The following is a 20,143-nucleotide window of genomic DNA, read 5'->3' on the forward strand; positions in this document are numbered from 1 at the left end:
AACGATGTATATATAGCGTGGCCTTCGTACATAATCCAAGCAAACATTTTGGCCCTTCCGACTAATAAGTTTTTTCATAACAATTACAATGGTAAAGCGAGAGAGCGAGGTCAATCAGATGATATACTTGTTATCGATATTGGCAGTAGACGCGGAAGAAATCGAAATATTTTCGAGTTGTGACTTTCGGGCAAATCCATAATAATCATGTCATATACAACACGCAGCGAACGTGCCAACTGGACTCGGACGAGGGGTATGATGCAGCAGGAAAGACAAACATCGCTGAAAAAACGACAAATATATACATGCGCGTTGCTAGAAGATGGGAGGAAATAGCGACAATTGTATACGGGGTTTAGAGCACATGGCGAATCTTGGCATAGAGTTCGGTGTCGAGGAAGTTGTAGTTTGGATCTTCCTCGCAGAACGGGTGACGCGTCAACAGTGTCTGCGCAGTTGGACGTTCGGACGAATCCCTGCATTCTCTGTCAGTACGAAAAAGCAAGCTGAAAGGGACGTGTGGGCCGACTTACACAGTGAAACAGTCATACATAAACGCCAGCGCTGCAGGACTGATAGTCATGGAAACGTCGTCTGGTATAGGAGGTGCTTGACTCAAGCTTCCAAGCTTGAAAATGGCACCGATCGCCTCTTCTTTGCTCCATGGCCGGCGACCAGCGAACATCTCTAGTACTACACAACCCAGAGACCAGATATCGACCTTGGCGCTGTAGCCCTGACCTTGTGATTGTATGACCTCAGGTGCCATCCAGAAAACAGACCCTTGCATTGAGTTCGACGAGTCGTTCCCGTAGATATCATCCGTCTTCTTGGATATACCGAAGTCAGAAATCTTGCAGGTGCCGTCGAGATCGAGGAGGATGTTGTCCGCCTTCAAGTCACGGTGCAATATTCCCTGGTCGTGAAGGTATGCTAGCCCGCTCAAGGTTTGACGAGTCAGGGATTTGACAACACTTTCCTCGAATTTTCCATGCTTCCTGAGGCAGCTACCAATGGAACCACCTGAGATATACTCAAGATAGATCGAAATGGAGAATTCGCCGCGCTCACATCCAAGATACTGCACGATGTTCGGATGTTCAAGGTGCTGCATCGTGTCGATTTCTTGATCCATAGCGGCGACCATCTCCTTAACCCGGTCCGTATCTTGCCCAGCAAGTCTTGGGTTGATCTCGACTTGTTTTACGGCCAAGACTTCACCATTGTCAGCATTGATCCCCAGGTAGACTCTTCCGTATGTTCCCTTGCCGATCAGCTGACCGCGGATAATGCGGAAAGTAGGCTGTCGCTGAGGTAACCCCGGTGGTGTGTTGTTCTGAGGAATCGGATCGAGTTGGCTGAGACGACTGCCCGGCTTTGGCTTGATCTGCATGATCTTTGCTCCGAACATTTTTGTGCTCTTACGCCGAAGAATCTCGCCGGACTTCTGGTTTCCAGTATGAATGCTGCGACTTCGGCTAGCTTGGTTAGCACCCTTGGCAACCTCTCGGATTGACTTTCCTCGAGTAAGCCCTCCTCCTGCCCGGTTGATATTACGACGAGCCACTATATCTCCACCTTGTGGCCTGAGAGTTGGCTCGTTAGAGCCCAGGGTATCTCCTGCGTTGGTATTCATTTCTCCGGCGTAAGACGAGCCGGGCTGGTTTTCTTTCTTGTGCAAATCATTCTCAGGCGGGGCTCTGTTCGCGGGGGATGACGGAGGAGATACCCCTTGTCCATCGAGGTAAGGTGCGTCAAGGTCGATGTCAGGGAAGAAATCGTCCAGATTGTCGATGACGCCCTCAACCGGGGGTCTGCTAGCCCATATATCGCCTCGAGCAAACGAGTCTCTCCGCGGCGGCGGCCTCTCGTCTTCAGGTGAAGCGGCCATGAGGAAAGAGGATCCGTCCCGACTGCCAGAGTCACCGTTGGCATCGGCAAAACTTTCGCGCGTGGCACTAGGCGACCTGAAACTCACGGACAGACCTTTGCGGAGTCTGGTCTCAGTATTCACGGTTAGCGCCGGTTTGTCTGTCCTCTTCTGGGCCTCCGAAGTCCCAGAGCCGGGATCATTCTCTTTTGTGGGTGCTTTATTATTTGAAAGTGGTATTGCAAATAGACCATCGTCCGAATCTTCATCAGAATCATCCTGTGGCCCAGGCGAGCGTTGGAAGGAGACTTCGGTTTCCTCGAAATCGAACTCAGGACCATAGGACTTGCGAGATTGTAACGTGGGTTTCGGCATTTCAGGAGTAGTGCTCTTGGCCTGATGTTGCTCCGCGGGCATGCCTGGGTTGTCGAGACTTTCTTTCTCCGGGGAGGACTGAGGGGTGCTCTTTGTGTTGCCTGGTGTAGCCAGTCAGTTATTTTACCAGAAAGGACGAAACGAAGGACACAGAGGATGGATCGCAATGTTTACCTTGCGTCGGAGAATTGAAGCTTCCAAAGCTAGTCTGTTTACTGCCCGCGCTTGTTGGAGTTGGCACAGAGGGAGCTGGTGTCCCAATCGCGCTGGTCATTCTACCCATGCTAGCCAATACTGCCCCGAGACCATGTGTCTGCACAGCTGGCGGAGCCCTCGGACGGTCGCCATCTTTCTTCCTCAGAGAATTGATCCTGGTTAACGTATAGGACTCCTGTGGGGCCGAAGGAGGTTTGCGGAGAGGAACCAAAGTGTCGGCCTTCTTGTCTTCGTAAGGGGATACACGGCGCTCATCAAAATCAATGACGCCTGCACGTCTATAGCCTGTTTCTCCGTAAGAGTCGTTTCTCGGTTGTGGTGGCCCTTTTGAGCTTAGGTACGCCTTTTGTTTCCGTTCTACCTCGCGTCTATGCTCCTCGTGACGAGCCAGTAGATCTGCCTTGTCTGGGTCTGGCGAGATTCCCACCTGCTGATCTTCGTCTACTGGGGACATTCCCACCGTATGTTGCGAGGCGTCGCGGGCCGGAAATTTTGCAGCAGGAGTCTTGAGCTGTTGTTGGCGTATTCCTGACTGCGGAGAGGCAGGCCCCGTTTGAGTATGCGGAGAAATCCTACTGAGGGCTTCGTCATCCAATGGTTTCCTGTGTACATGATGGGTAGGAGACGCCGTATGCTTGTCCGGAAGCGACACACCCAGACCGGCGAAATTCGGAACGTTGTTTGGCACCGGTTGCAAGTGCGTCCCACGTACAAACAGCTTCAAAGAGCCAATGGAGTCGGACTTGGTGCGACGACAGAGAGCGAGCATCGTATCGTTGAGCGGTTCCTCATGTTCACTTTGCCCTGGCTCGGTCAAGAAGATCTGTGCGCCGGCCCAGTCGGAGATTCCGAGGTTATGGCAGATAGCAGCACGCAGCGTCTCCACAGAGTCCATGTCAGTGATGTCCACTAGACGGAAATTCCACCCATCCAGAGTCACAAAGGTCCATTTCTTTCCTTTCTGAGCCGGTTTCCCTCTTATGGCTATCCGTTCATGGTCGGACATAGAAGCAGACGATGGACGCTCCCCTAACGACATGTCGCTGGCGTTGAAACTTGGTTTGGCGTAAGGAAGATGCGGCCCATTCTGGCGAAGATTCACAGGGCTTGTAGGAGACTCTAGACACGGTTCCTCTGGGGACGGCTGAGTGGAATCACCACCTTTTGACCTCTTTTTCAAAAAATTGAAGAGTCCCTTATGTTCTTTCGGATATGAGGAAGAAGTTTCTCCTGTCCACTGACGGCTGCACATCTCTTGCGGGGACGGGCGTATCGTTTCCTGCCCCTTGCGGGATTCGTAGTATCGACGGCCCATCGTTGAGTCGGAGCTGTTACCACGCGAGTGCTCATATTTGACACTCAAATCGCCTGTTGACGATGATGACAGACCCTGATTCAAGGTAGCGTGCTGCGTCGCCGGACTGCCACTTTTTGGGCTATCTTCATACGATCGAAAAGGGGCTACCAAATTGCCGTTGTCACTGGACATGGATGGGCTCTGCCGACGATGGTCAACCCCAAGGCCAGCTAATACCGTTCGCGAGAAGTCTGATCGAGACGATATACCGTCCGTCTGGCTGAAATCTGATGAAGCAATATCGTGGGTGGTCGGGATGGGCAATGTGACGGATCGCATCTGGACACTGTTTCTATGGGGCTGAGCGAGTTGTGGTGCTCTGAGATTGGGGCTATTTTCAATCGTGCCTGAATGCGGGCCAGCAGACTGAGGCTCATGAGATAACTTAGGTGACGTATCCGGCATCCCCTCAGATGGGGCTTGGGATTCACGACGTTTCTGGGCAGGGATCCCGACGTCAAAGCTATCGTCATCGTGAATCTGTCGAATAAGTCGACGCATGCGCTTTCCTTCCCCAAGCTCACGCTCCTTGTCCCATCCTGTTCCGCTAGCTTCGCATTCTTTGGCTAGCTGGGGGAAAACTTCGTTGTGCATTTTGTTAAAGTTGCCCCGACCATTGGCCCCATGACCTATGTCGAGGAAGTCAGCTCCCTCGATTCGCAAAGTCTTGAACGTTTCTTGCCAATCTTTCGAGAAACCATTCTTCGCAAGCCATAGCAGCACTCGATCAAGTGGCCACTGAACAGCAGCCTCGCTGGGTGACATGCCGCCAAGCAATGTGTTACTATTGTTTTGGCGATGGCTAGGAGATTTTGTCGGCTCGTTTGATTGGCCTGTCTGAGACTGATGATTCTGAACAGTCGCACCAGGAAGAGAAGGACCCACGGGGTCCTGCGCATTGTCATGCAATGCCAAAGAAGAGGGCATTGTACGGGCTGATGGGGTAGGTGGTACGGTTCCATCGCGCTTGTATGCTGAAACATCTCCGCCCGAGCTTTCGTATAAATGGTGCACGGGTCCTCTTAACCTATCGCTCCCGGACATGGTCCCATAAGCCTCATACGAAGGCCGCGTGTGGGCATCGAACCCAGGTATCCCGACGCCGGCACCGAAAGTGTTACTGCCTGGGACATAAGTCGCAGATGTAATCGGACCGTCGGCAGTGGGGACTGACAAACTCGTTTGACGGCCGTAAGCTTGGTTTGTCGGTACCATTGGAGGCGGCGGGGGAGGTGGGAGAAACCCTTGAGATAGCGCTTGCCTAGCCCAATTATGCTGCCATCCGAGATTGTTCTGCTGCTGCAACTGGGAGTTTGCAAGCTTCGACGCGCCATATCCAGGACCTGGAGGTGGTCCCGGGGGCGGTCCCGGAGGGGGAGGCGGCATCACACCCTGAGGTTGCGTGGGCAGATGGCGAGGCGGCGGTGGTGGTAGCGAAAGCATGTGGGACTGAGATGGCTGTGTCGCAGAAGGAGGTGGAGGGGCAGGTATGTACGCTTGCTGCCTTTGGCCATCCATGATGGGCAGCGTCGTGGTCTGCTTATACCGGTATGTCCAAGCCACTTGTCGAGTAGTATCGAAATGCACAGATAGATCGCACAGGACTGCGCAGCCGCTGAGCCCTCGTTTATAACTGTCTCCTTGTGCCTCTGGTATGCGGTCCTAGAACAAGCCTCGAAATCTCATGCCTTTGCAGGGTAAACCTCGGGCTTAATCAGACATCAGACGTAGATTGCGTTCCTAGACAGGTGATTCAGAGACGTAATCGTCGTTATCGCACTCGCATTTGAGCTCGCCGGATAGTTGAGAAAACGATGGTGCTGGACAGTAAACAAGCATGACCCCATACAACAGTCAAGGTCTCATGTCACACCCCGCAAATCCCTTCGTCTTTTGGAGAAATATGCGGGCAGTATGCGTTTGAATAAAGCAGTCGACGCTTCGAGTTGTCGTGATCGCGGGACGAACTCGGAGAGGGTTCAAGATGCGTGAGCTGATTGTACGATCAAAGAATGTAAACGGAAGTGCAGCCTATGTAAGCTTTGAATCGACCTGCTGCCCCGACCTTAAGTAACCAAAATGTCAGAATTGGTGTCTAGCAACCCTTCCTCGATAGCAGGTAGAGCTTTCTGCGTACTTTGGAATCGGAAGGGGGAGGGGAAGCAAATGCCGCGGAAGATAGATTGACAAGGGAAAACATACCATGAACAATCGATAAAATGACACTGAGACAGGAGATAGATAGCAGGTCTTGGCAGTCACTGATAGATATTAAAAAAGGTCCCTAACATGACTATGGAATATGGAGACGGACCGAAAGGACTCGACATAGTTCAATAATAAGGATCCTTCCATTCAATGGAGATCCAGCCACAAGGTTTCATTCATGGGGATCGTTGATGCGCTGGAGGCCTTGTCTATCACGTGGTAGCCCAGCGATAAGTCCAGGTCCTCTTTCCGACTCGTCCAGTCGCTGCAGCTTAGGTACGTAAGGCAGATAGGGTAGTAAAGATAAAGTATCTATTTTTCTCATATTTACCATTTGTTCTCCGTCGCACATGCCCTATGATGCCAGACCTAGCATCGCCAATTGCAACCAAATTGGGGGTAGAACTTGAAAGAGAAACTGTCTTACTATGGGGATGGAGTTCTGACCTACGGACACTTTCCGTGACGGCGTTGTCCGTGTACATTTATCTCCTGTCCTCCTTCTAGAGTCTGTCGGCCGATCTCACTGCCTCAGCCCTACGGTCCGACCGCATTTCCGTTACGTGGCTGGGAACGACCCTTGGGTCAACCAGGTGCTTTTTTCGTGATCGGTGATAAGACTCGTCACTCTCGCGTAACAATCAATTAAATAATTCTAACTCACTAATGGCTGCTATCAGGCCAAATCCGAGTAGTATCCATGTTCTATATATCTCACCATCAATGATTCTGGCCATTTCTCAATACTCGTAGAAAGACAATCTATTTGTTGCGCGAGGCTGCTGCTTCGGCTGTCAACTTGAGCGCCGATGGTGCATCTTCCCGTGGCATGTATAGCTCCACCAACTACAACACAGATCAGTATCTCGAAGATTCGAGCGAATGGATATGCTTGCTTACCTGCAGGCACGGCGCCGAAGCGAATTCTTTGTTTTCAAAAAGCTTGATCATGTCGTCTTTGGTCTTGACTTGATAACCCTTGTAATCTTTTCCTGCTCCAAATGCCACCGGAAGGCTCTTGTAGTCCCACTGCTGGATGTCATTGTAGCTGGCTTCCCATCCATGGATGTACCGTTCAATGGTATATCCTTCATTACAGATGACAAAACTGATTGTTCATTAGCATAGCATAAACTTGAATTGCATTGCCTGGGAAACTCACATAATGGGATTGAGCTTGTTCCTGATCATGGTACTGATCTCCTGCAAAGTGAGTTGGATGCTTCCATCTCCGACGAAGAGAATAGTCCGACGATTGCCCTGCTCTTTGGCAGCCAGTGCGGCTCCCTGGCAAGCTCCCACTGAATAACCAATGCTACCCCAGAGTACCTGACTGATTGCCGTGACACCTGCAGGGAACCTCGTTTCCCAGATGCCAAAGTTTGCAGTGCCAGTTTCTGTAATGACAACGTCGTCCTCCTTGAGCCACTGGCCGACCTTGGGCCAGAACCACCTGTGCGTGATTGGCTGGTCACCAGACTTCGGCTCATCGTCGGGCAGTTTGTTGCTGAGCTGCGGCACCGGCTGGGCATTGACACGCCCCAACTTCTGAATGACCTTTCTCAAGACACCTTTCATGTTGATGTCTGGATACTCGGAGTATCGCACTCGCACGTACGTACTGTGGAAATCAATGGTATTCAATTGGCCAATGCGGTAGGTGAAACCAGCCGTGTTGAAGTCCGACTTGATCGCGCCAATGCTAAGAATCAGATCAGAAGACTCCACCTGTTCTCGAACACCAGTGTTGGATCCGTCTCCAGCGTAAACACCGCCATAGTTCTTGTGCGTCTCATTGACTGCTCCTTTGCCCATCGGCGCCACGAACGTTGGCAGGCCGGATGCCTCCATAAGGTCATGAACTTCCCGTAGCACTTTGTGACGGATGGCGCAAGCATCGACCAGAATAACCGGTCTTTGAGCTGCGTGGAGATACTTGAGAACAACATCCACCACATAGTCTTCCTTCTCAGGGTCATTAGATGGCAAAGAAAGGTCAATCGGGGTATTCAGTCGTTCTCCCTCAATCTTCTTATTGACCATATCGGTTGGCAGAGTGATATAGACCGGTCGGCTTCGGATCCAGCATTCTCGGATAGCATTGTCAATGAGTGTCGCTACTTCGTGGGTATCATTTAAGCGTCCGACAGTCGTAGAGATACCGGCGTTCATTCTTGCAAAGACATTGTAGTCCCCATTGCCGAGCGTGTGGTGAAGCAGCATTCCGTCTCTCTGAGACCTGGTGTGTGGCTGACCGACGATATGGACAATGGGTACGAATTCGGAGTATGCACCAGCAATGGCATTGATTGCTGACAGCTCACCAACGCCAAAAGTCGTGATCAATGCACTGATTCCGTTCACTCGGGCATACCCATCAGCGGCGTAACCTGTTATAAGTCAAGATATTAGACACTGCACCATCTTGCTCGAACCAGCTGGTTTCAATCAATTACACCTCACTACGTACCTGCATTGAGCTCGTTGCAGTTTCCTACCCAGTGAAGTCCACATTTTGGCAGATAGTCTAAGGCCGCAAGGTTATAGTCACCTGAAGTGGTATGGTCAACGCCAGGTTTTTGTATGGGGGCTCCCAATTAGAGAGGATTGCTCACCAGGAACACCATGCACTGAGCGAATTCCAACCTCATGGAGACGCCGGAATAGATATTCGGCGACGTCAATAGGCTTGCGAAGCTCCCTTGTAGCAATGTCAGTGGCCATTATGAAGTGTCGATTGAACAATGAGGATATGTTGTATGGAGAGCTGCAAAAGTGAACCAGAAATGTCCGACGCAGGGGCAAGGTCGAAGATATAAAATACTTCGTAAGAACACCGGATGTTGTGCCATCTTCCAGGGTGTTGAGGTGTCGTCATGAGCATAGCGTGATGTCATGCCGTTCTGCTGGATTTAGCTGAGATGGGACCATGCCACCATCTAGGTGTTTTAAACGATGCATTTGCGACCTTCATTCTAGGTACCACAATATAAGGAGCTGATATCTCGCTGGTTTACAGTTATGCCAAAATCATTCTTCCCGGTTAAAAATGTTGGAATTCCATCTTGGTACTCCGTAAAAGCTTGGTTGTTCTTTAAGGCCCCGTTCATCATCTTGTTCCAGCCTGATGAATATCCCGGCCTAGCATGATAAGTTGATAAGGTGATCATCCCACTAGTGCCACCATCCGCTAAGCCAATTATGGATTTCTGGACTTTTTGAGATAGAACCCCTCTAAAGCTCTGGTGTTTTCAGTTCACCAATGACTGGGTCGGATTGCAGACTAGGTAGTAACTACTCGCAGTGCAATAAGATCTTGAAAGGTGCTGGCTTTTTGATTTCGACTGGATATATTACCAGGAAAGGAAATTCATCGACACGGCTTTGCACTCATCAGCAGTCTATCCTTTCTCTACTTTCCACCACCAATCCGGCATCAGTGTGAATGGCTGGAGCGAAAAAGCGAGCTATGCCTGATAACACAGCCAATCAATCCAGCAAGAGAAGAAAGGTTCGCTTCCTTACGACGCTTTCTACGAGAGATTTTCGTATTTGTTATTCTGAAGATTTCCGTCAATGTCAATATTTCTTACATCTTGTATCACTAACGCAGCCACAGGGAGGCGGCAAATGGCAGAAGCAGCAAAGCAACAAGGCGATAATTGAGAGCGGCGATTGGGGGGTCTTCGTAACTTGTGATATGGGCAGGGAAGGCAAGTGCATCGCAGAAGCTCTGGATCTCTTCTCTCAGGTCAGTATCATGCCAAGGCTTGCCCTGCACTATATGACTCTTCCCAATCTGATACACGGTATCTATCAGAGCGTTGAGTCAGCAGCCAGCAACACCAGAGACGAAGATTCAGGATCAGATGAGGATGAAGGCGACATTGAGGCGCAAATCAGGAAAGAAATTGAAGGCTTGAAGCCCGGGTCAGCCAAACAACGCCAGTTCCAAGCCATTAGAATGGAGATGCCTTGCGGTTCGTCATTGCACCACTTGAGTCCCATCATAGCGTGACATTGCTGATTTTTGACAGTGACATTCATACGATTTGACAAGTCGATAGATCCTGAGAAATTAGTTCACGAAGTTTGTCTTGATGCTCACGCAAATCCCGAGAAGAAGAGGTGTCGATGGGTCCAGCGGATGACCCCTGTAAGATCAATTCGGAAAACCCTCAGTGTCGATCTAGAAGCGTTCGCAAAAGAGATTCTGAAGCCTCACTTTCACTCCGGAGGACCTCCGAAGAAGGTGCGTCTTTATTCCCTTGTGTTGGATTACTTGCGTTGTCTGAAATGGCGGTGCTGATATCAGTCAATTCTATACAGTATGCTATTCGGCCTACAATAAGGGGCAACAATAAATTCAACAGGGACAGTGTGATCAAAACGATTGCAGATGTCGTAGGCCCCGAACATCCTGTTGATCTCAAGAATTACGATTTGATCATCCTTGTCCATCTTATCCAGGTGAGTTGCCTGATATGCAGGCTGGCCCGATAGATAATCCTGTGCTTCATTCCACTAATCACAATCAACTCGACCAGAACGTAGTCGGGATAAGTGTTGCCGGGAGTGATTACGACAAACTGAAAAGATACAACCTGGCAGAGTTATACACTCCGACTCCGAAGCCTCAGGCTCCTGAAAATTCGGAAGTCTGAAGAAGTGTGTATCGAATGTTCATTGCCTCTTCAAATCTCTGTGACATCGCAGGCAGCGAGGCTCGGACTGGTCAAAATATAACATTTGACTTATCCCCGACACGAGGTCACAACGCTCGAATTCACATCAAGGGTCAACTACTTTGGGCCAGATCAATTAAGTCAAGATACTATACAAAAGAGGGAAATGAAGAAATTGAGCGGCGTTTCTATGGACTAACTGGGCCTCTTGATATCACATGCAGCCTTCCAAATTGGCACAAGCTTGACAATCAAACTTTCCGCTTGGGTGGACTTCTAGAACCTGTCAGGTTGGCTTGGGATTTGACTGGAATGACCCAGCTGTATGAACAAGCGACTCCGGGTCCAATGGTACAACTTCTCGAACACGCCTCCACGTATTCTTCAGCCACGATCCATAGTCTTTGACAATTGTACGGAGTACCGAGGAATCACTGAGAGTTGCATACTGTCAGTCCACAATGTAAATGAACGAATACGAGTGGTTTCTCGTTTCTTTTCTTCATAACAAGTGGCTGGGGCCGAACACCCTTTTCCCGAGAACCCGTATTTCTCAATGGCCAAAGCACCTACCGGGCTATCTGAAATACGGCCTCAAAAAATAAGCGTGAATATCCCATCTTCTTCTTTCCAAGGTTTACGCATCCTCCCACTACGCTCTGGTCTTGTGCTTTATCCTTTTCGGCAAAGCAGACTTCTGATTGGCTCAAATATAGTAGCCTACATTGCGCCTTTCTCAGAGCGGGAGACTTAGGCGAGACCCAGTTTACCCTGTCACTCGGATCGTCTCCAAAACTCCTGTGGTGTGGATCTACTCCGGCGGAGCTCACTACTAGAGTAACTGCTCTGAAAAGGCCCCCTGGTTCGTCCCATCCAGGACCCATCGCTCTTTACAGCCAACGTATTATCATACGGCTTGAACGTCCATCTTTGTCCAGATAAGGCGCCATGTCGCTACGTTCCCGGCTCTGGAATTCGGTTGATGCCTGCGGGTCAGGGTCGTTGCTTCATCTCTCGTCTACAGCGCACCCTTTTCGGACATTGCTCCATGGACTCCTGACGGCATACAATTATGATTTGTTATTCAGGTAATATTGCCGTTACGTGGAAGCGGGAACACAGTGAATCATCCAACCACCATGCCTTGGGTGCCGTTTCAACATGACCTCGATGCTTTGGTAGCATTGCCTGAGCCACGATTGAACCAATGATGATTTGTCATGGAAGATCTGCACGCTCTGTATCCTAGAGTCATTGAGGTGTTCCCTGGACACTTGTGTTTTGCACCTTTTTTCCTATAGCTGTCATCTTGAGACAATATTCGTCCGGTCATCTTGGTCCCTTTGAACTCAGAATGTGGCAAGCAAGTTTAAAAAGACACCAGTGTCTTATTCATGCTCAATAGAACCAAAATCGTCAACTATGTCTCAGGTCCGAGATTTGGCACTCATCGGATTGGAAGTCCCTAACAAGCTCAGCGTCGTCCTTGGGCATATTCTACCCTCTACGGTGTACGTGAGAAATGTTCAATGTTTGGAGGGCCATCTACATTCCCACCGCCTAATAACATTATCGAATGGGGCCCGAATACTTTTGAAAACCTCACCAAGGCCAACCACGCGTTTGCTTCGGCGAGAACGATTCCTGCTTGGAACAGAAGCACGTGTACTTCGTCTACTAAGACAAAGTGCAGTTCCATGCGTTCCCTCGCTTCTCTATTACGACCCGCAGGATACCCTACTAGGGTTCGCCTTTCTCGTGCGTCAATATATTCACGGCTCAACCTTACAGGAATTGGAAAGTCGACTTACCGCTGAAGATCGCCGAGAGCTCGACCGGCAATTGGGGCGTCTCGTGAACATGATCGGTCAACACACCGCTAACTCGTTCGGGACTCTGGAACAGGTTGCTTTGGGATCAGGGACAAGGTCGTGGCGAGAAGCCTTCCTTGTACACTTCGAAAGCATCCTTCGGGACTCGGAAGATGTCTTTGTCCATCTTCCCTACGCAGAGATTCGGCATCAGGTCGGTCGACTGTCTCCGGTCTTAGACGAGATCACATTACCACGGCTGGTGATATGCGACTTTGGTCGGCCCTCAGCCGTGCTGCTGGACCCTGTTTCGAAACAGTTGGCGGGGATTACAGGGTTTGACAGCGCTCTCTGGGGCGACGTCTACATGGGGGAGATCTTTGAAGACCCGTCGCCCGCCGTGCTGGATGGATTTGCATCGCGTGACATTGACTGTGAGCCGGACTTGATCCGTCAATTACTGTAAGAAACCCCCGTCCTTCTTGTTGAAGACGAGGAAATGTTAATGGTCATCTTCTAGATATGCATGTTACCGTTCGATTCACAACATCACCATTCAATACTATCGGGAGAGGAACTCGGCAGCCGAAACCGAAGCACGAAGACGGTTAACCAGAATATTAACAAAAATGGCTGCAATTGAGGTCGTCGAGACTCGTGTGGATGTTTAGTCGCCCGCAATTGCGCGAAACGGACTCACATCAGACTATATGCTATGTTATCACCATCTTAAATACAGACTGCAGCTTTAGACAACAGGTACCTCTCTGTGCCTTGAACTTATATCTTCCCGTCATACCATGTACATAGAATTTAGGCATATGATTTACTTGAATACCAGTACTGCTCTAGCGGTGGATGACTAAGGACAATACACCGAGTACTTCATTTTATATTAACCCATTTCATAGTTCATGATGTTATACAGATGGCTATGGTGGTTTTGCTCCTTCAATTGGAAAGTCCTTTTTTATAACAAGCAGCGTATACAGGCGCTGGACTCGCCATGATAACTTCTTGCTCCATTTGATGCTCACTCACCTTTTCTAAGGCTGTTGTCTGCCTGTGATAACAGCCAAGAGCGGGGCAGCAGCAGTCAACAAATAAAGAAAGATGATGTCGTCAGGTGAAAACAGAAATTCCGCGGTAGAAACTGCGCTATCCCCAATTGGGCGGTCTCTCTCCTCGGTGGGGCGCGTCCACTCCGCACCCTTTGGAGGGCATCATCATCTTCTGGATAGCTCATGCTCCTTGGTCATTGTTTCTCTCCTTTCTCTGCACTATTCTTGCATTCGTGCGCAGAGCCCTTGACTCCTTCAAGATGGCACACTTTCTACGGGGGAAGCAAACAGGAATACAGAAAGATTTCTCCGATGGTCTCTCACCAGACCTCTTCGCCCTCGATGATGTATGTCTTGGCTGCCCTAGGCACCGATATTTTCCCCGTTTGAGCTCTCCTGTTGACCTCAATTCTACTTGCAGTACGCTCGGTGTGGTGTAAACTCGCAAATAAGTGTGCTTGCGTACGATCCCGTTCAGTCTCTCCTGGCCGTAGGTACCAGCGACACCCAGTTCGGCAGTGGGCAGATCTATGTGTTTGGACAGCGCAGGGTTTCCGCCGTTTTTTCGTTGCCGCGGAAGGCATCTGCCAAATATCTCCAGTTCTGCGCCGACAAGTTGATCAGCGTCGACTCGAAGAGCGAAATTACTATTTTCTCACTTGAGATCCAGAAAGCGCTGGTTTCCTATGCCCCCCCGAGCCATGCCACCGCCCTATTGACAGACCCTAGTCTGGACTATGCCTTCATTGGTCTACAGAATGGTATGTGGACATAAGTCATTTCTTATGAATCATTGTGCTAAGCGCTCTTTCCAGGGGACATTATTGCCTACGATCTGGACCGGGAGTCCTTGACACCGTTTAGAGTACCTAATCTCTGGGCTGAGCGCAATCCCCGGGCGCGACTGTGCCCGGTCCTTTCTCTGGCCTTTTCACCCCGGGATATTGGCAAGATTTTGGTTGGATATCCCGAAGGAGCCGTCACCTTCACCTTCAAACAGAACGTCGCTCAGAAGTACTTCCAATATGAAGTACCTCCTGGTGCTGTCGGGGGCAATTCTGAGATACCCTCCCAGGACACTCGCAGACCCAAACTGACCAGAGCGCTCTGGCATCCTAACGGTATCTTTGTTCTGACTGTTCACGAAGACAACAGTCTGGTGTTTTGGGATTCGAAGGATGGCCGCAAGATCCTCTCCCGGACGATGGAGAATACACATATCGACGAACCTGGCGCCAGCCCAAACCGACGGTTTTCAACGGCTGAAGCCATCTTCAGAGAGCCTATTACCCAAGTTGCATGGTGTGTCAAAGCTAACGGAGAGGACAGCGGCCTTCTTATTGCGGGTGGTCGGCCTAAGGCTGAGAGTAACAAGGGTTTGACCTTCATAGACTTTGGAGCAACTCCAAACTATCAGACGTCAACATGGCCAATGATCACCAATTATTTCGAAAATCCAAAACAAGTTCAGAATATTCCAGCACCTCCTAGTGCAGAGGTCGTCGACTTTTGCCTTATTCCCCGCTCCTCGCCATTCTATGCTGGGGCCCATGACCCCATCGCTGTGATTGCGCTCCTTTCCTCGGGAGAACTTATCACTCTGAGTTTCCCCAGTGGTCATTCCATCACGCCCACGAACATGATTCATCCCTTCCTCTCTTTTGTCCACCCTTTTGTCACCAAAATCACGATGACGCCTATTGATCGTTCCGCCTGGCTGGGCCTTCGGGAACGGAGATCGCAAGGCCCGAAATTCTTGATCGGCGGTGCAGAAGGCAAAAGGGCGCTGAAAAGGTTCGAGAATCGTAACATCATTACCACGGCTCACGCGGATGGAACCATACGTCTCTGGGATGTAGGCCATGATGACGAGATTGAAAACGCGGATGTCATCCAAGTAGATTTGGCCCGCGCTGTTGGGCGTGTCGCTAATGTGGAAGTCACTGAAATGTCTGTCAGCGGGTCTACAGGCGAACTCTCAGTTGGCTTGAAGAGCGGCGAGGTTGTGGTGTTTAGATGGGGTAATAATGGAAATTTTGGCCATGAGGAGCCTCCAGGCACAAATGAAGGAGCCGGAAAGTTAACTCGGATCACCCACCGAGCCGATCCCGGGCTGAAACAAGGCATGCTTCCGCTCACTCTTCTGAATATGCAACAGGGGCCCGTGACTGCTGTGAAGCATAGCCATGTGGGCTTCGTTGCTGCCGGTTTTCAAAACGGCAATTTTGTCATCATGGACTTGCGCGGGCCAGCAGTCATTCATACAGCCCAGGTATCCGACTTTGCGAAGACCAGCAAACGTGGAAGTTTCCTCAAACATCGCGCTGCTGAAAGCACTGCTCCGGAGTGGCCCACAAGCATCGAGTTTGGTGTGTTGACTTTGGAGGGTGAAGGTAAGATCTGTCGTCTTGAGCTATGGGGACATGCGGATACTGACCCTCTATAGACTATTCAAGTATCTGCTGCTTTGTAGGCACCAACAGAGGCAACTTGGCCACCTTCAAGATCCTGCCCGGAAATGATGGAACTTACATGGGCCAATTCGCCGGCGTAACTCAGCTCGATGACAAGGTTTTGAACATCATACCCATTGATGCGGATCAGGGTACGCCGGCTCTAGCTACAGCAAGCATGGTTGCGGGCCTCCGAACTGGCGCTAAAGTTAACGGTGTCGTCATTGCTGTCACTGTTTCCGGTTGCAGGATTTTTAAACCTGCAACGTCCAAGGGCGCTCACAAGTCCTGGGATGATTATCTCTGCGATGCCGCAGCCCTCGTGAAGACAGAAGGCCGTGGTTATAGTCTTGTTGGGCTTTTTGGCGATGGTAACGCTAGGGCTTTCTCCATCCCGGGTCTCAAGGAAATAGGCTGCACTAGTATCGGTCAAATTGCCGACATGAGACGCCTCTCGGACTCAACAGTCTGCGCTAACGGTAGTGTTCTGACCTGGACGGGTCCCTCAGAAGTCGCCGTGTTCAATGTTTGGGGCTCTGGTACCGGACTGTATGGACCTCCGTCCCTCGATCATGTGTTTGTTCAACAGGAAAGAATGCCTTGCTGACAATTATGATAGACGACCATCAGACTGTCGACTCTTCAACCCACAGGCAGCCATTCCTGCACGACCTACAATTACGAATCTGCAATGGATCTCCGGCACACAATATGTGTCCCCAGCCGACATGGATCTTCTGAGTATGTGCATCCATTGCAGCAGCGATAACAAATTTGGATAGCTGTACTGACATTTTCGCCACTACAGTCGGGGGCCCAGACCGGCCTCCATCAAAACGAATGCAGGAACAGATGCGACTCGAAGACCAAGAGCGGCGCCGACTCGCACGAGAAGGGAGAACTGGATCCAATCTATCACAGGCATCGACAGGAAGTCAAGAGGGCTATTGGTCTTACATGACCCGGCAAGTCCAAGAACGGACGGAGCGACTAGGCATTGCTGGTGAAAGTATGGATCGGCTGGAAGAAAACAGCAGCAACTGGGCCCGGGACGTCAATAAATACGTACAGAACCAGAAGAAAAAGGCGATTCTCGGCGGTAAGTTTTGGTAGCCTTAGGCATTGCGCGAGCCTGCTAACTGATGAACTAGCACTGGGGTCGAAATTTGGCTTGTGATGTTATGCTCTCATGAAGTAGAACAGTTTCGGCACTTTTATACACACTTTTGTTTTTCTTACCTCTAAATACCCAATTTGCGGCGTTTGTTCGGTCTATGACCACACTACACAAGTAAGCTCAACTTATGCCTTTTAGATATTGGATGAGCGAAATTCAGGGCCTCCATCACAATACTAGCACATAGATCTTCAAAAAGATCCAATACTGACCCACGTATCAACCGCATGAAGCCAATGTGCCGCTCCCTAGATCCAATATTCGTGGGGAATATACCTAATCCGCCACCTCTTTTCATATTCCTTCCACAGCGCCACCAAATCCAATCTGTATTTATCCTTGGCTTCCTTCCTCTGAGCATGCAAGCGATGCAGTTCCAGCGTGATCGTCGCAGGATCCAGTCTATTATTCTGCACGAGATCGATCATCGTATTTAGCTCGCCAAGCTGCACCATCAACGCCCGGTGCAGTTTTCTCGACCGGTGCTTGTCTGCTGTCAGGTGGCAGTGTCGGCAGAGGCAGGCGAAGGTCCCATCCTTTGAAGTAAGGCCTTCGGGCGATTTGCTACTCCGATGCTTGCAGGAGAATTGGGGCATTGTAGGTTTGCTTTGCGGGGCTATCGGGAGCTGTAGTCTCAGCTCTTCCTCAAGTCTGGATGGACTTCTGTATTGTTCTGGGGCGTAGCGTTTCTCCCTGGGTAGTATACTCAGCCGTGAAGTATCTGTATCTGTAGGCAGTTATCCTGGTGTGATCGTCGAGATCAATAGGCAGAGAGCAATGTGGTGCTATTCTACAGAAGTGAACCATAGAAGGATGCAATGGGTTATTTATATATTCTTTCTACAAAGAAGGCTGAACTGGAGATACCACTAAGCCGCAATTTCATTATACTTTGAGACAGATATTGAAGCTATTCAAGCAACGCATTGCAAATCTTTGATCTCTCCCATTGGACGGTGACGATTGAGGTGAAGTGACTGCTATAGGTCTAGACGACAATGCTGACCTTGTTGCTTTCTCGTTCAGCAGCAAGGGAGGTTGATGAGTGAGTTTGGTGACTGATTTACCTCTTTGACTAGGGTCAAAGCTGGGAAGTGGATTGTTCACAGTGCAGTCCGCTTCACTGTACACAGACTAAAAGGTGAATACCATTGCTTGAGATGGTCTGCTTTTCGAGATTGGTGCAAAGAGGATTGGCACAGTGCTATCGCCCAACTCAGCATCCGGACAACGGCCAACCATCGAGAGCGAATACCTTGCATACGAAGTTGCTGTGGGGACAGAAGTGTCGCCAGGGCCACAGCAATCCAAGTGGAAATTATGTCCATAGCAGAAAGGGATGTATAACTATAAACGGTGAACATGCATATCCCTGGCTTGGTCCTTGCTTGAGTACGATATTTGAATTAAGAAAGATGCGGTGTGATAGGTTTTCTCATATTATGCGGTTTCTATATCATGTAAATAAATGCTGCAAAATTGGAGAACATGGCCCAGGCGAATAGCTTCGGTCGTCGTAAGCGTTGTAACACAATCGTAAAATCATGCAAAGTGAGGATATTCCAAAAGATGAGCGGTAAACTGCGAGGTATTTAGTGCACCATGATGTCCTGCTGTTGATGATGCCCGCTGGCGGCGTTGGTATCTTTCGATTCGGTGTCATCGCCCATTTCTACGTCTTCATCACGATCCCCACCCTCTTCCTCGTCAAGGTCGTCCTCTTCATCGTCACTTTCATCCTCAATATCTTCACTCTCCGCGTCGGAAATGTCTTCTTCCTCGTCATCCTTGCCAGCAGTTTCCTCCGCCCCTTCCATCTCGTGATCACCGCCCTTGGTGGCATCTCTTTCAGCCTCTTCGAGTTCTCTGACCAGCGCAGCCTCGAGTTCGGCCTCTTCAGCGCCGTAAGCAGCGCCATCGTCTTCCAGATCCGCTTCCGGTTGGTCAGGTGGGTATTCGGCTGGAGCATCCTCCTCAGAATCCCTGAAATTGAAGGAGTAAGTTAAGGTCGTTGCACTTAAGGAGGTGAATGCCTTACCACTTGATAGCGAACCTGGTCACTCTCGGCTTCTCAGCAAGGATATTTCGGCGGATTCGTTCAATAATCGGCTTGGCGGGAGGGTCCTGGGTGAGCTCTTCCGAGTCGTATTCGTTGTTCACGTAGTATCCAACACGGACAAATTCTCTGCCATCATAGCTACAAGTGAGAAGGATCACTGTGACACCGAGAATTTCTGAAGTAGGGATTCGCTTCAGGTCCGGAGCGTCGGCTTCGAAAAGGAACTTGTTGACACCAACGGGGATGGGTCCGACAAGAAGAGAGTCGAGTTCCTGGTCATACTCAGAACTACTTAGGTCAGCAACAGCAATCCCGCATTTGTATCCCGGCGGTCTTGACTTACGACGTGGCAGAGCCGACGTAAGTGAGTTTCCATTCCAAATCTGCAAACTCAGTTGTTAGTGAATCTGAACCTAGCCGTAAACAAGATCTTGTGTATGTCACCTTTCTGAAGCTGTTCGAGGCACTCAAAGGTGATCTCGAATTGATATGGAGCAAGGAAAGGGGCGGGATTGTTAACAATCTTGACCCCGAGAAGGGAGACGACGGACATGGTGATTGATATTTGATAGTGTTAGATGAGGACGGGAAACTTTTTCGTTGAGGATAATGGGCCCCTGAGAGAACGAGATATGGAAAACGCACGAGCCGATGGGTGTACAAAAAGTGAAAACTATTCAACAAGGAGAAGTCGGGAAGAAATGATAAACAAAGTTTCCATCGAGGGGTGATAAATCATGCAAGTCGCAACTCCCAACCGAAAGAAGTAAGTAATTACCCTGACGCGCTGCACTCGCGTCCCTCATCTCTGTCGCGCCTCACCGCCTATATCACGTGACTCTACCGCAATGACATCTGCAGCTTTTGC

At 50.0% G+C, this 20,143-nt stretch overlaps 6 protein-coding genes across 6 annotated transcripts; 3 read left to right on the forward strand and 3 right to left on the reverse strand.

Moving 5' to 3' along the window:
• Positions 1-358: 358 nt before the first annotated feature.
• On the reverse strand, positions 359-5,339 carry bck1 (mitogen activated protein kinase kinase kinase; the record flags this gene model as incomplete). The annotated part of the gene is made up of 3 exons (XM_033562563.2): positions 359-479; positions 537-2,349; positions 2,423-5,339. 3 exons carry the CDS (start codon positions 5,337-5,339, stop codon positions 359-361), a joined length of 4,851 nt encoding a protein of 1,616 aa, XP_033418454.2.
• A 1,452-nt stretch (positions 5,340-6,791) lies between these two features.
• Positions 6,792-8,753, reverse strand: ALT_1681 (alpha-keto acid decarboxylase family protein; the record flags this gene model as incomplete). The annotated part of the gene is made up of 5 exons (XM_033562562.1): positions 6,792-6,875; positions 6,930-7,137; positions 7,192-8,419; positions 8,500-8,580; positions 8,645-8,753. The coding sequence occupies 5 exons, from the start codon at positions 8,751-8,753 to the stop codon at positions 6,792-6,794; spliced, it is 1,710 nt and encodes a 569-aa protein (XP_033418453.1).
• Positions 8,754-9,474: 721 nt separating this feature from the next.
• ALT_1682 (THUMP domain-containing protein) lies at positions 9,475-10,693 on the forward strand (the record flags this gene model as incomplete). The annotated part of the gene is made up of 5 exons (XM_089599195.1): positions 9,475-9,540; positions 9,649-10,009; positions 10,067-10,281; positions 10,359-10,499; positions 10,577-10,693. 5 exons carry the CDS (start codon positions 9,475-9,477, stop codon positions 10,691-10,693), a joined length of 900 nt encoding a protein of 299 aa, XP_089456341.1.
• Positions 10,694-12,136: 1,443 nt separating this feature from the next.
• Positions 12,137-12,991, forward strand: ALT_1683 (uncharacterized protein; the record flags this gene model as incomplete). Its single annotated transcript, XM_089599196.1, has 2 exons — positions 12,137-12,225; positions 12,397-12,991. 2 exons carry the CDS (start codon positions 12,137-12,139, stop codon positions 12,989-12,991), a joined length of 684 nt encoding a protein of 227 aa, XP_089456342.1.
• Positions 12,992-13,846: 855 nt separating this feature from the next.
• ALT_1684 (lethal(2) giant larvae protein homolog SRO77) lies at positions 13,847-17,216 on the forward strand (the record flags this gene model as incomplete). The annotated part of the gene is made up of 7 exons (XM_033562559.2): positions 13,847-13,933; positions 14,008-14,347; positions 14,402-15,979; positions 16,033-16,588; positions 16,659-16,780; positions 16,848-17,138; positions 17,191-17,216. The coding sequence occupies 7 exons, from the start codon at positions 13,847-13,849 to the stop codon at positions 17,214-17,216; spliced, it is 3,000 nt and encodes a 999-aa protein (XP_033418450.2).
• A 1,592-nt stretch (positions 17,217-18,808) lies between these two features.
• Positions 18,809-19,828, reverse strand: asf1 (nucleosome assembly factor ASF1; the record flags this gene model as incomplete). The annotated part of the gene is made up of 4 exons (XM_033562558.2): positions 18,809-19,199; positions 19,255-19,563; positions 19,619-19,658; positions 19,720-19,828. 4 exons carry the CDS (start codon positions 19,826-19,828, stop codon positions 18,809-18,811), a joined length of 849 nt encoding a protein of 282 aa, XP_033418449.1.
• Positions 19,829-20,143: the final 315 nt, after the last annotated feature.

This window comes from Aspergillus lentulus (assembly GCF_001445615.1).
Source record: "Aspergillus lentulus DNA, contig: Alt04, strain: IFM 54703, whole genome shotgun sequence".
Taxonomy (NCBI): domain Eukaryota; kingdom Fungi; phylum Ascomycota; class Eurotiomycetes; order Eurotiales; family Aspergillaceae; genus Aspergillus; species Aspergillus lentulus.